General features: G+C 45.1%; 1 protein-coding gene across 1 annotated transcript in view; it reads right to left on the minus strand.

The window, feature by feature from the left end:
* Window positions 1-5,442: 5,442 nt before the first annotated feature.
* The window catches only part of PRRC2C (proline rich coiled-coil 2C), a gene marked incomplete at both ends in the record, with an annotated part of 51,424 nt that continues 41,669 nt past the window's right edge, over window positions 5,443-15,197 (minus strand). Inside the window, 6 exons of the mRNA XM_079535785.1 lie at window positions 5,443-5,700; window positions 8,967-9,093; window positions 10,751-10,854; window positions 12,625-12,843; window positions 14,011-14,118; window positions 14,595-14,829. Of these exons, the coding sequence (XP_079391911.1) occupies window positions 5,443-5,700; window positions 8,967-9,093; window positions 10,751-10,854; window positions 12,625-12,843; window positions 14,011-14,118; window positions 14,595-14,829 (1,051 nt within the window). The remainder of the gene's footprint in view (window positions 5,701-8,966; window positions 9,094-10,750; window positions 10,855-12,624; window positions 12,844-14,010; window positions 14,119-14,594; window positions 14,830-15,197) is intronic.

Raw genomic sequence — 15,197 nt, forward strand, 5'->3', positions numbered from 1 at the left:
GCGCCGACCGGCCCCCGGCCTCCTGCTGACGCCTCCTGCGAAGAAATTCCTTTGTGCTCCATGAAACAAAGCGCTTCTCCAGGGCTGAGCTGTGCCGGTGGACACGTCCCTGTCTGGCCTTTGTGGGTCTGAGTGGGTGCTGGTGGTTCCCAACCCTGCTCCAGCATCCTCCCAGCCCAGAGCTGGGAGCGGGCAGGGCTCATATGGGCAGGCTGCTGGCTGCCTTCCTGCTGGGACAGTGGGACTGGTGAGGGGGCACCTTCAGCCATGCTGGCCCTTTGTTGCCCAGGAGCCCCTGCACTGCCCCTATCCCATCTGGCCTCGTCTCACCTCGCCTCGCCAGCAGCTCTCCCATGCTGCTTTCAGAGCCCACAGTTATCACTATTTATTGTAGAAAGGCTGTAGGAGGCTTGCTACCCCCTCAGCTTGGGGAGACGCACCAATAAATGCTGCAGTATTTAATCAGAACAAATGTCTGAGTTTCAACTGCTAACCAAGCTGGAGATTTGCTTAATAAAAGTATCATTACAAGGTCCAGGGGGCAAGTTTGGGACTGGTGGGGGGCAGGTTTGGGGGACGGGAGTGTGCCGTGTTCTGTCCTTGCTGAGCAGTGCTGGTTGTCTACTGCCACCCCCAGGGTGGGGGACAAGAGCACGGTCCCATTCTAGAATGGCAGTGGACAAGGGGATGCCACAGGCACCATGGCAACCTGACTCCTACAACCAGGCAGCACACACGTCCTGCAATGCCGGTGAGTCTGGAGGGCTGGGGGCCAAAGCACATGGCAAAACAGCTGGGGTGGGGGGGCTCTGCCTTAAGGGCCGACAAGGGATGGGGTACATCCCAACAAGTGTCAGCACTTGCTGCCCCTCTGGCTGCAGGCAGGCTCCTGGAGGCTCTGAGCGCCCTTTTCCTCCTGCAGGCCTGCAGTGGGGCTGGGGCATAGCAGAACAGTGCAGGCAAAGGTGTTCCCCCGGCAGTGATGTGCCCACATCATCACCATGATGAAGCCTGGAAGAAGTAGCACAGAGTTCCGTGACCTGCAGCAAGCCTCTGTCGCGTTGAGATGCCTCAGCTCCCTGTGCATGGTGTCCAAGCCTGGGGAGGCCATATCCTGCAGCTCCCGCCACCTCTGTGCCACCCCAGGGCTGGCAGCCACTTCACTGCAGGACTACGGCGAGGTGGACCGGCAGCACATCCCCCCACTCTCTGTCAGCTACGCCATCTTCTCCAGGGATGAGGAGCCAGACCTTCAGGAGGAGCCGGGAGCCTCCATTGCCCCCTCCATGGAGCCCGAGTGCTTTGAGGCCTGCAGCACCTGCGTGCTGTGGAACGCCCGGCTCCATACACAGACCTGCATGGAGGAGCAGCCCACCGCCACTCTGAGAGAAGCCGAGCCCAGGGCTGAGGCCTTCCCGTGGCTCCCAACAGCGCAGTGCAACAACTCCGCCATCGACCGCAGCCCCATGCCTGCCCTGCACACCTGCTGGGCGCTGTATGAGGGCCGAGAGCTGGGCCAGCAGGGTGAGGGGATGCAGTATAGGCACAGCTGCCAGCAATAAACTTCAGTCCATCACAGCACTCCTGGCCTTGGGAACTGCTGTCCGCACCTCTAGGGCAGCCCTCTGCCTCACTCTGAAACCCATCCTGGGGATGAATGGCCTGATGGAGATAGAACTGAGGTGGAAGGGACCCCTAAAGGCCTTAAAGGCCATCAGGTCCCACTCCCCTGTGATGAACGGGGACACCCACAGCTCCATCAGGTGCTCAGAGCCCATCCAGCCTGACCTTGGCTGTCTGCAGGGACGGGACACCACTCAATGTCCCCAAAGCTGAGGTGAGAGGCATTGCAGGAGCTCAGGACCACAGAGTTGGGGTGGAGGGGCCCAAGTGTGCTTGCTCCTCCCCACTGGGATGAAGGGATGGTTTGTTCCCATGCACTGTGGAGCTCAGGGAGCAGCACAAGGATCAGACGGACCGAGCCCAGGAATTCAGGCCTCCCATTCCATGCCAGCACCGGGGGCTTTTCAGGCTGGGAAGTCCGTCATTTAATTGACTAAGAAAATAAATAAAGACGAGCCAAGGTACACAGGATTTCCAGAAAGCCGGGCTTGAGCTGAGCAGCAGTAAATAGACAGATTGACTTAGCACGCTATTCAAAGCAAGCACAGAAATTCCCTCCCCTCCCAAAGCCCAGCAGAAAGATTGAGCTGAGCAGAGCTGCTGGCTCCAGCCCCACTCACACCAACCCCTCTGCTCCTGTCTTTCAGAACAGGACAGGTCCTAATTAAAAAAACAGCGAGTTCTCCAAATGAAATAGCTTCCCAATTCATGGGACTTCCAATGCAATTGATCCTGACAGCCAGAGAACTGAGATTACACACCAAACCCCACTCCAAGACAAAAAGCCCAGAAGGGAATCTCTGCATGCTTCACCTGCCCTCAAAGGCAAGGAAGGAGGGCCCGGGCTATTTTGGAAAGCATACATCAAAATAGCACGCTGAACTCCCCAATGTTTGTTTTTGATTAGGTTCCAACAGAAATACTGTCCTTGTTCTGCTCAGCAGCATCAAAAAGTTTAGCACGTTCCCACTGCTGATTTGGGGAAATCGAACTGGTTTTTCCAGTGGCTTTATCGGAGAACTGAAGATTAATCTCTTCAGAATTCCCCTGAAATACAATAGCTCAGTGAACTACTTTCCCAGCTTTAGAGTCCCTCCAAAACGAGCCAGCAGGAAACAGGCACTCATTTCTCCCACCTTCTTCCTCATCTTCCCAAGTGCTTACTATAGCTGTGCTTGTCCTCCCATAAAAGCAGTACTTTATCTGCAGTGTTACCTACTCAGGAGTTACTTCTGCACATGGCTCCGGCTGCAGCTTACAGCACCTTGATCCAATCCATCACTGAAAGCCCCTGGAAGAACTGACACAGCAGGACAGACTCCTGCGCTGCCCCCAGAGCACAGCCCCAGCCTGCCGCCCCTCACCCAATAGCAGCACGGCTCTTTCCCGTGTCTGCCCTTTGGAGAGATAGAGCTAACCAGCTCCTTTTCTCAGGGCAGGATTGTTTCTGTGCCCCGAGGCAGAAATGGGGAAAAAAGGCACCGGACTCTGCTATGAACACTGTACCATCTGGTGGCCAGCAGGGAGCAACTGCCTTCCCCTGATACTGTGCCTCCAGCTACTCTGCTCAGCGATGCCCTGCAGCTGAAGGGCTGCTAAGGTGTTCAGCCCCTCACTAACACCTGTGCTTCAGATAAAGGTCAGTAATTGGATGGTGTGAACTGGTGGGTGCGTCTGGTGCTTTGCGTTTGGTGCTTGGCCGTTTTGTTTCCTTCTGGCCCCGCAGCAGTGGGAAGCTCCCTCCTTCCTTGGGAGCACTTCCCCTGCAGGAAACGGACACATCTTGCTTTCAGCACCAGCTGAGGTGAGAACAGCCAGCTGGCTAAATCCAGGTCTCCTATGACAAGCAGATCTTCTCCAAGCAAAGCATCACGAGTCTCTACCACTGAGCAGCTCACCAGCGACGTCACGTCCTGCAGATGCAAACAGCAGGCTCCTTGCAGGGCTCCATGGAAGCCACGTCACCTGAGATCTTCACTGGAGAGCAGGATCAGGAGCAGTAAGAGCAGAAGGAAGCCACCCAAAGAGCCGTTTCAAACTCAGTTTCTCTCTGGCCCTTCTGCTTTCCCAAGCTGCAGAATGCACTCTTCGCCTGGCACGTGACGTTTGGGCTCTCTCCTCGCATCCTGCAGCACTTTGCTAATCATGAGATTACCAGGATACTTTATTTAGAGAATACTTTATTAGTTTCTGTAATCAAACCCATGTAAATAAGACCGTACATATTTTTAATACAGTGCGTTACCCCTGTACAAATGGAAAAAAAATTAAGTTTAACATTTCTAGACCAATATGGCTGTTAATTTCTGTACAATGCCAACTCACACTACAAGTGGGATACTTTTTTTTTTTTTTTCTGAAGTTGACATCACAGCTAAAGTTTCCAAAAATTCAAATTATATATATATTTATATAAAAAGATAACCAAGAGCAATTCACTAGGCATCAATAGCAGCAACAGCCTCTCCAGCTTCTGCAGTCATCTGAACAAAATTATACACATTAGACTTTCAACTCACTCTTCTTTCAAAAAAAAAAAAAAAAAAAAAAAAAAAAAAAAAAAAAAAAAAAAAAAAAAAAGGTAACAAAAAAAATCCCAGAAAAAAACCAGCAAGTTCTGCTACTGATGTGGTACCTGGTGCTTTTTATTAGCTTTTCAATCATTGTCTGGAAAAAAACCTCTAGAATAACATTATTAAAAACAGCTCCAGTATAGCACAGTCACTACTACATATCATAAGCAGGTACAGGATATCTTACATTCACAGAAGTATCATACAGTACTGTCCTACAGCTATAATACTAGAGGATACAATTAAAAAGGCATTATCTGACTTGATTCTACGTTCCAGCACACTGTGGGCAGGGAAATGGTGAGACGCAGCTCCGATATAAAGAATGCACCTTTTAGATAAGATTCTCTTTAATCCAACAAGGTTTCTTTTATTCTTGTGGCACAGCTCTAAGTGCTCATCGCTGTATACAGACATAAGCTGGAAACCGTTTAAAGATCACTCGCTTCATATAAAGATAGCTGGACAGAGGTGAACAGAGTAACTGGGACTATTGATGCAATTAACCTTTCAACTCCAGAGGTGAACAACTGAGGGAGTGGGTGTAGAGAACACAGGTGGCCAAGTAGCATTTTCATATTGTGATCTAAATACAGTATATTGTCATCCAAGAAGCAGCAGCCAGCAAAGCACTGCCTTCAGAGGGAATTCAACACTGCCACGTTAGCCTTTGTGCGACGTTACACGTCACACAGTAAAGGTGATTCTGCCAGCTATGTGAATTCCTCTGTTTAGTACAACACGGGAGCTCCTCTAGTCACTACAAACTTAATGCACGTTACTTGGCCCAGCACCATTTTCAGATCTGCATGTTCTCATACTCATGAGTTTATAAAAAGATAAATAGCAGCTGAAGATCAGAAGAAAGTAAGAGTATTCATCTCGTCAGCTAGGAACATGCCTCCCCAACCGCCTTCCTCCTCGCTGTGCTGTTTCTCAGCTTTCAGGCTGGGAAGCATTTAGGTGTGTAAGCCAAAACATGCGCACACGTGTAAAACGTGCACACTATCGAAAGCGGTCTTCATGCTGTCACAGGAAATAATAAGCCCAAAGAGCCTAGAAGCTTGGCTGGATACACAGCAGTTTAAATTCATAACTGCTGGCAGCTTCTATGTCCCTTTATGCAGTTAAGAGCCCTGCAGGGAGAGAGGACTGCTGTCTCATCCTTGGGGCTACAAATTCATGCTGCTGCCGCCATCTCCCCCATCCTTCCCTCTCCCCTCCCACCTCCAAGGAAATACAGCCTCTAAGATTTTGTTTCTTCAGTTTTGATTGCCTGAGGTTTGATTGGTCCAGTTCTAACAGGCTTTGTTGCTGCAGGAGGTGCGGGGGCAGGCTTTTCCTCTGCTTTGTCCTGGCAGACTCCTGAAGAGTCAGCAATTGCCTCGGAGGGTTTGCTCCCATTCTCATCCACTTTTTGCGCTTTGCCTCCTATTGGTTTGCTCTGCTGCTGCTCAGAAAAGAATCTCTGGGTGGACTGAAGTACCTCTGCTCTCTGCTTTGCCTTAAGAAAGGGAGAAAATATATTTACTGAAGAGATGGGTACAGGAATAAAAGCGACTTCACAAAAGTAATTCCTAAATGAAAGGACTGACCACCTGGCCAGGCTTTGCCAGAAGGGCAGTGTCAATCCTGTTCCTTCCCAGATACCAACACATGGGCAACCAGGGCACCTGGCTCCTCAGCAGCAGCGTAACATTGTGCCTCGGCTTCCCTTGCTCTTCATACTCCTCACATCCACAAGAGAGAACCAAGAACAAGTTTCAATCATTATCTCACATCTTTTTATGTTGCTAACTAGCATTACAGAGCCCCAAAGTACTCTTAGTACAAACAAACTGAAGTTTCATTGCACAGTGTCAGACAGGGCCAGAACACATCGAGCTCCGACACTACCCAGCCACACAAGCACTGAGGGTTACACCAGCTGTCCTTCATCCAGTCCCTGCGCTCAGGAAGCTCAGAGCATGGGGCAGGGGGAGAGAAGCAGAGTCTCTGAGCAGCCAAATTTTCCCCCTGTTGCTCTGGACACAGATTTCAGAGCCTGCAATGCCAATGCAACTGAACATGCCTCAAATCTGTGCTACATGTAGCTGAAGCTGTACCTGCTTCCAACTCAATGCAGGTTCTCATCCTGGGAAGCACAAACCATTGCCTGGCTTTCTCCAAATCCCTCCTGATCCCACCAGTAACCTCAACTTGCACTTGTTAAGTTCAGCCTTCATGATCAAGTGTTAAAGCTGCAGTCTTACGCTGGACCTTCCACATGTCAGTGAAGAGCTGTGCACACAAACAAAAGAAGCTGTGCTTCACAAACTAAGAACTTGGCTCTCCCCTCCATCCCAGACTTGCTTAAAGCAGGAGCTGCGCTACCAGTTAAACCTTCCGGAAGCAGTTAAATGCCTTTTTAAAATAAGACCTATTTTATACAAGGAACCCCAACCACAACACAGACAACCAAAACCCATGTACCTCTCCGTATTTTAAGTATTTTACAGACAATTGGAGAGAAAAAATAGCCAAAGCCCAGAACATGAGGTCCTGGTTTTGATAATGTCTAGTTGCTTCAAGTAGCCAAACCAGTAACAGAATAGAAAACAGACCTGTGAACTTTGGCATGCTAAACTGCAAATACAGTCTGGTTTTACTGAAGCCAGACAGACACCTGAAATCCTTTGTGCAATTTCAGATATCCCCTGAGGTTAAGGCTAAAAAGCTGGATGATTTGATCACAAGCAACCAAGCGTGACAAAATAACTTACATTCTTCTGAACAGCATTTGCAGGGAGATTCAGAAAGCCAGGACTGCATGTCTGTATTTGCTATGACAGGTTAGATCCAGTTTGCAATACAGACTCAAGACAATACCCTGAAAACATCATTTGTTAGGTTTCCAAATGGCATCAACTGGTGGTAGAAAAATTCTAGATATTTGGCCTATTTAAAGGGGGACAATCAACTCCTACAACCAGACGTCATCGGAAAAAGCATCGTCTTCTACTTTATACCTCCCCACATGAGTTGTGGCCAATGACAGCATGTAAGGGAGCTCCTTGGCACCATCCATCCACATAAGCAGCTTATTCTGCACAATACAGGTACATGAGCTAAGCATACAGTACCTCTATGCAGAACCCTTGTACTGCAGTCTCTGCCTTGTAAGAAGAGCTTGCCTCACCCTTAAGGGTCCCAAAGCACTCTAACAAGATACATGACTCATTGCCTACTACCAAAACACAGCCACCTCTTCTGCAGAGCATACCACATCACTGCATTCTGTCAGAGAGACTTATCACAGACACTGCAACTCACCAGGAAAAGAATTAGCAGAATAAGCTAGAAGCAAGGCTGGCTGGGACAGGAGGGTTCATACCGGTGCTCAGAGTTGGGGGAGATGTGAAATGACAGCAAGCACTCGAGTTCATGGGCTTCATCGCTCATTCAAAAATCCAGTTGTTAGACTGCCTTGGGCAGCGGCAGCTGCTTCACAGCCACTCACCACAGGACCACTTAAGAAAGGAAGCTCCCTAATCATTTTTTTAGTCTCAAGTTCTTATTAATAAAAAAAACGAAAACAAAACAAGGTTTAGAAAAGGTCTATGTTCAGCTATTGGAGGCCCAGCTACTGGCTTGTGCCCCAGAGGCATCTGAATTAAGACATGATTTGCAGACACATTCCTGCCCTACAAGCCGTCAAGACTGAACTGGTGTTAGCAGCACTGCAGTTCAAATACTAACCTTCATGTCTTGTTCAGCCTTCATCGCAGCCTGGGCCTGACTGCCTCTGGCTCCAGACACTGATCCACAAAGACCTCTGGCCACATGCGGTAAGCGAGGGTGGCTCATAAGGCCTGTGATCATCTGAGACGGCATCTGACTATGCAGTACTATTGGCAGCCTCTGAACAGGCGCTGGGAAGGTGTTAGTATATGGGGCTCTTACCAATGGAGGGAGCAGGTTAGGCTGAGAGAGGATCTAAGTGGGGGAAAAACAACAAAAAGAGACATTTAACAATTAGAAAACTGCCAACTAGATTGCACGTTGGCATCATCTTATAGGGGGAAAAAAACAACGCCTGCTCTGCTGTCAAAGTGACAGGCTTTTATGTTGAGAGGCCATGCTTAAATTCCAGGACAAAACAGCACTGTAGTGCTGCTGTGCCTTCAAGTTTTACTGACAACTTAGACATTGTAAATAATAAGGAAGAAGACTCAGGCAAGGCGGTGGAGAAGTCACTAGAGAAATGCAGTGCTGAAAAGCCCAGGTAGTTTCTGCTAGTTGCAATCCAAAAAAAAAAAAAAAAAAAAAAAAAAAAAAAAAAAAAAAAAAATCAAACCTTAAGCTCTGCAGTCAGACACTCAAATGTTAAAGCCTGAAGAGAAACATCCTACATTTTAACAGAGACTATGTCTCCCTAGCAGCCTGGCTACAGTCACCCACAAGCGGGATGCAGCACCCTTGTAAAGCTGCGCTCCCTGGAAAGCCAGCACAAGAACTGACCTCATTCACAGCTACTGACAGATTCCTTGGCACACACAGAACTCTCCAATTAAACCCACCACAAAATCTGCACTACTAGTTAGCAAGACCAGAAGGTATTTTTGCCTTGATCTTGAAATCAGTTTCTTTACACTTTTTTTTTTTTTTTTTTTTTTGAAGGATTTCATTGTGCATCTCCCTGTGATAAAACCTGAAGAAACAGAGCAAAGTTGAGAAGTCACTGAGTTACACAGGGCAAGATTTGCCTGCAGGAAGCCACCAGCTGCCTACCTGTGGTGCAAACTGTGCAGGAAATGGCTGGGTCATTCTCACAGCAGCAGCTGCTGACTGGAACTGCTTCTGGTAGACAATGCTGTTCATTTTATTGGACTGATTGTTAGGACTTGTAGAACTGGCCCTGAAGAAAAACAACAGTTAGAATCACATTGCTCTCAAACAAAGCATGTTTCTATCATTAGTTGCAACTTAAAAGACAGCCTGGAGTAGGGGAAATCTCTTATAGAAACTAGTATCAGATTTTTCTGGATGTACTTTCAATTCAAACTGAAACAAACCCAGAACTTAAGGCTATTAAGAATACAAAGAGAAAACACAAGAGAAATTTTTGAGATTTGGAAAGGCTATAGGGTGATGTCTATATGAAAGACTTCTCCTCAAAGTACTACCATACAAGTTCTAACAAAGCATGTACTCTTCCCTATCTCTGCTACCTTTTGCTCAGTCCTACCCTTTCACACTGCTTTGGGGCTCTGAGCTTGTCACAACAGGCATTAAACTGCAATGTGCAGCTGCTTCCACTCTGACCTGCTGGCAAATGTTTTAAAGATGCATTTGAGCAAATTTCCAGAGTTCTACAGAAATTGCTCTCTTCGTGTTTTATTTGGCTGAGAGTCCCTCCATTATAACTTCTAAGATGCGAGGAATCACCGCAAATTAAATGAAGCTTGAAAGATTACTGGGGGAAGGGCACTCAACACTCTTTCCTCAGAGGAAAGAGTGAACAGCTTTCTTTAAAAATGGAGGCTGACTTGCAGAGAGCTCTCATGCAGAGGATGTGGGCAAAACACAACGTGAATCAAGCAGCAGGACAGCAGTGACAAGGCAGGCAGCTACACTCAGTCCACACAACATTTCACAAACTTGGGACTTTTGAGCTCTGTTATGCTTTCCCGCATCTTCCCAGTACCTTCACACTTAACACCAAAGCTTATGGTACATCCTGCTTCAGCTGCATCCCACAGATTCTACATGAGACATTTCTACAAGACACAGACCATCGTCTTCCTCACTCCTTTTTTTTTGTATGTGAAATGTTGCATGCAAGAATTCAGGACTGCATGCAGGAGTTCAAACTAATTCCTGCTTCACTAGAAAAGCCTGGACGCTTTCAGCCTGCTACACTGAAAGTCAATGAAATATAGTTACCACGCATGGGAGTGCAGTTTTCAAGAACAAAACTACCTTGCTCCAAAGTTCCATTTTTAAGTTCCTTCAGCCCACTCAACTTCACACACAAGCATTTCAGCAAGTTCACTAAGAGGTACATTCTGCATATGAGAATTTAATTCATTTTGTCAATTAACCAAGTTAACCTGCCAACTACTTAATTTCAATCATGAGAAGCTTAGGAAACAAAGATGCAGAATCTATAACAGAACTGCTGCTCAGGTGCTTTTAGTTTTGTTTCTTAGACTTTCAACACTGCAGTTATTATTACGCTCAGGGAAGTTAAACAGTCTTGATAGTTTTACTCCAAAATACATCTTTCTCTGCCCAGTTCTGTCTGTTAGGTCATTTTTAGTTCATTTCCTTAGTTCCATTTAATTCCAAAATATTTTTAATGTCTTATTTCAAAGCTTTATTTTTCTGGCTGAATGCAGTGGGGATCTGATGACATACACCTTAAGAGCATGCTCCTTTTAAGTTCAGATTAAACACTGCATTTTGCATTAGTAGCCCCTCATCCCACGCTTTTCAAAGCTGGCTGTTCATGTATGACTAGGCAAATTTTCCAGATCTGATTTCAAGAATTTGGAACTTGAAAAGAAATTTACCGGAAGGGACTGGATGTTGGAGTAGTACTTCTGCCAGACACTGGTGGCGTTCCAGGTTTAACATCAATACCACCTCCAAATGCCTTCAGTTCCATTTCTGATATCTGAAAAGCACAGCAGTTAATGTCCCAATTCAATAAAAGAAAAACTTGTAGTTTGAACTTTTCTTTCCCACCTCAGAAAACACAGGAAAATATTTAGCAACAATTCTGAAAAACGCTGAAAGGAAGAGCTGAATAAAATAAGCACGTTCTAAAAAACAAGCAAAAAAAAATTCAGAAGCACAGCAAAGAAGTCATTCACATTGAAAATCCTCAGACTATAAATGGAGCAATGAATCTTGCATGTTATCTTGCAGATACAGTCAATAGAATAAATTAGTCTCTGGAACAGCATCCTTCCACACACACCTATAAAGCATAATAACAACAATAAGTCAAATGTAAGTGGGTTTTGTTTTCATTTGGCTACCTTTAGCAGGAATATGATGGAACCCCTAACACGGCAGCAAAGGCACCTACAGGAAAATCCCACCATCCCACCTTAGCCTCCTCATTTCTTGCTGAAGCAATAGTGACTGCCCCCTGAAATCCAGGCCACAAGCTCTAAGTATTTCAAGCATAGCTCTAGAGCTAGATGACTTCCTGCTCCAGGGAAAGACCTTGCTACACCTCCCAGAAAGCTTGGCTGTGTTCACTGTACTGCACAGTGTTACAGTGCCACTGAAAGCGTCACAAGTGTGTGGTGCTGTGCACTATCCAAAAGTCCCATGTGCCTGCAAATCTGAAATTGCATCTAAGAGACCTCATGATTGAATGGCAGCTCTTCACATCTCTCTTTACTAGCAACTGCCACAGAGGCTCCACACAAAGGAGAAAATTCCCTTGTAGTATTCGAGTTTCCAGCACTGTTCCAGTGTTATCTCCTTGCTAGAGCTGTCACTTGAGGCAAGTTTTCTTTTGCTGTGAGACCCACCTTTGCACACTATGTTCTGTGTTCTCATAGCACCTTATGGTGCTATTCAGAAAAGCAGAACCTCAGAGAGCAGAAGAATTTAGTCCTATTTTAAGGTCACAGCTAATACAAAGTCCACCAAAGTCCCTAAAACTCCAGTCCGTTACATCAGAAAGAGTAGTTTCCATGCCATTCGCTCTTAGATTCACACCAAAGAGCAGAAGAGATTTTAATGTCCTTACAAAAGTAGAAGGGATAACTTCCCGTCTCTAGAATTATCTACACACACATACACAAGCTTCTCCAGAGGTTTTTCACCACAGCTACCTGACAGGAATTCTCTGGGATACTTAACTACACAGAGAACAAGACAGTATTAGTAAGGATTACATCTACCCTGTTAGAGCAACAGGTACACGATAGAATAAATTCATGCAGCAGGTGGCAGCATTACAATCCAATCAATACATTGCCAGTTCAGAAGCACAAATGAAAACTCAGTTTGCTCCAGTATTAGATTAGAAACAAATACTGACAAATAGAAGCATGTCCAGAACAAAAAACCAGCTCTGACACTGTGATGATGCTTTAACAATTCCTTCTGTACAGTTTTCTACATGGTGCCCTACATGAAATATTCTACTAGCCCACAAAGCCGTTATCAAAGTATTCCTGCAGTGCAATTTGTCTAGTCACAAGCCAACCACAAATGAAACTCATCTAAGCTTTCACAAGATGCACACAGTCACTAAGGGACTAATCATGGCTGGCTTCCCTGTTTTCCCCTCTCTAGCTTTTAAGGTCAAGGTATGTTTTTTTAAATGCAAGTGTCATCACAGGTTGCCATGCTGCTTCTACAGAATAGCAAATAGCCATGCTTCATATTAATTTTTGTACTGCAGATTTATCCATACAAATACCTTTCCAGTCGCAGCTATCATGCTGTGCTGAGTTCCTGCTGGGATTAATCCTCTGAAAGGCTGGGTTACTTGTGCTGGTCTGCTTAGATTTTGAGCCTGTGCTTGAGGTGGTGTGTGCTGTAGTGGTGGTTGTAAAGACTGGGGTAGGGCAATAAGTGGCTGTGCTGTGGATCCAAAGTTAGGCAAAGAAAGTTGTGATCCTGGTAAAGGTACTGTTACCTGGGGGAAAAAAGAAGTATAGAATCACTGTGACATATACACATCATTTAACTTCCTTTATCAGTTCTGTGATTTCAGTTACATACAGGGAAAATGGCTTAATCTCTTATGGAATCAGAGTAGTTTGGGCTAGAAGGGATCTTAAAGATCAGTGGATAAGCACGTGAGAATACCACAGTGACCTGACGGGCAGGAATAATTGCATTTAGTAGTTTGACCACCAGTCTCAAACCTGAAAAGAATATATTGAGTGACTACGAGACTATGCATGATATGATATCTCCAGATGTGAAAGACTCAGCAAAGCTCTGCTCCGAATGATAAAAAAAATTTCAAGTATAGACAGTCATAGTTGAACACAATAAAACATGAACATTTCCAGAAGGTCCTTAAAACTATGCTCCATTTTTCAAGACGAGACCCAATTTTTCAATACTCTTTTCTAGACATCTGCTTTGGTAACTTCTTGTGTATTAAGGAGCCTACTATAGCTTCCCCTTCCCCCCCCCCCCCCAAGCCACTTAAAAATCAAAATTTGAACAAGAAGATAAAAGCCAATAGACAGCATGCTGTAAATATGACTATACCTGCACAGAGCAAATTAACAGATCTTTCACAAAAGAATTCCACATATTTTACAAATCTCCTGATGCACGTTACTGACCTGGTTGTCTTATTTTGCTTGTTTGATCATTTATCTGCCCACTTCTCAGTTATTTTCTATATTTGATCTCTGACACGTGGCAGATCTAACTTTTCAACTCAGTGAAACTTGGGTGTTAACAACTGGGCTGCATGAAGCCCTCCCTCTGCAGTTTACTCTGCTCTTTCCACCAATATTTGAACCCAAGAAGGCAGCACATGCCTCAGCTAGTTAGCAACAGCATTGTGCAAACTACATCTCTGCTTGTCACTGGAAGGTGAACTATTTAAGAGGAGACCATAGACAAACTATCACGAGGAACTTGCAGGTCATTCAGCTTCTCAGTAACTCAATTTTGCAGTGCTGCTGCAGTAACTCCCCGCAGCTATCAGTTTTTAATTCTTGCAGTTCAGAAGAATTAATGATTCTCTGAAACCTCCTTTCCCATAACCTACCCAAACCATCACCAACAACACGCTTTTAAGAAGAATACAATTTAGGAAATTTACCATGCCATAGTTTACCTGCTGGAGAGCACTGGGAGACTGGGCAGTGTTGTAGAAATTGCTCTGGCCAGGCTGCTGAACTTGCCCAGAATACAGATTTGAAGCCTGGGTGAGTGTAGCTCTGGCCTAGGAAGAGTGAAAAACAACATTAAGAATACTTAATTCCAATAAACTTAATAATACTTAGTATAATGATTAAGAAAATACTTAACTCTTAAAACTGAGACAGCGTGACACAGTAGTACAGTAGAAAGAACAGGACAGAATTATGAAAACCTGAATGTTTCAGACTGTAATAAAGCACTTATTTGCAAATGGTGGAATAGTCCTTTGCCATCTACAATAAATGAAACCAGACCAAGAGCTCCAAAAGTAACACAAGTGCAAGGATTCCTGTATTCTGGAGAACAATCCTCAATTAAGAGATAATGTACATTTATGAAACTAAAAGAACATTATCTTCCAAGTGTCTGAAGTTTTCTGCCACCTACAACCATCACGTAACTATTACAGAAGTAGGCAATACTTTATTATTGCTTTTTTTTTTTTTTTTTTTAAAAAATCAAACGCTGCAAAAGTTTTTCATTTTTGATATTTCCTACCTGGAGAATGTGTGTATCAAGAAGCTGAGAGCCTCCCAGTCCTGAAGCTTGACCAAGCTGATGTTCATATAGGATTGGAATAGGTTGCGTATTAGAAGTCTGCTGAAATGCCAGGCTTGACTGCGCCTTTGCAAGTTCCTGGTGTTGCACTGTCGGGAAGTTGTGTAAGGCTGTACCAGACAGAACTACTGGTGATGGCTGAGACAAACCACTTTGCATAAAAGCTTGCTGGGACCTGCAATAGATTGGAGCATTATGTATAAAAACTAAGAGTTCAACAGCTATCCACCAGAAATTTAAAGTCACGAGTTACATTGTTTAAGCACAATTAGAAAACTTGACAGGCCAAATTTTTACTAGAGAAAGATTTTTTTTTATTCTGCAGGCAGCAAAATAAGAGATACTAAAGACCGCATGAAAATAATCAGGCTTTTTTTTTATTTATACCCATATACACACCAAGCTGAAGTATTTTTTCATAATTTGACCAAACTGTAATGTACACTAACTACTAGTTACTAGTTCATGCGCTATAAGGTAGGTCAGTGTGAAAGTACCACATTAGCAGCCCCATTCAGTCATAAAGCAAATTGCTTTTGTACT

The sequence above is a fragment of the Tetrao urogallus genome (assembly GCF_951394365.1).
Source record: "Tetrao urogallus genome assembly, chromosome: 5".
Classification (NCBI taxonomy): domain Eukaryota; kingdom Metazoa; phylum Chordata; class Aves; order Galliformes; family Phasianidae; genus Tetrao; species Tetrao urogallus.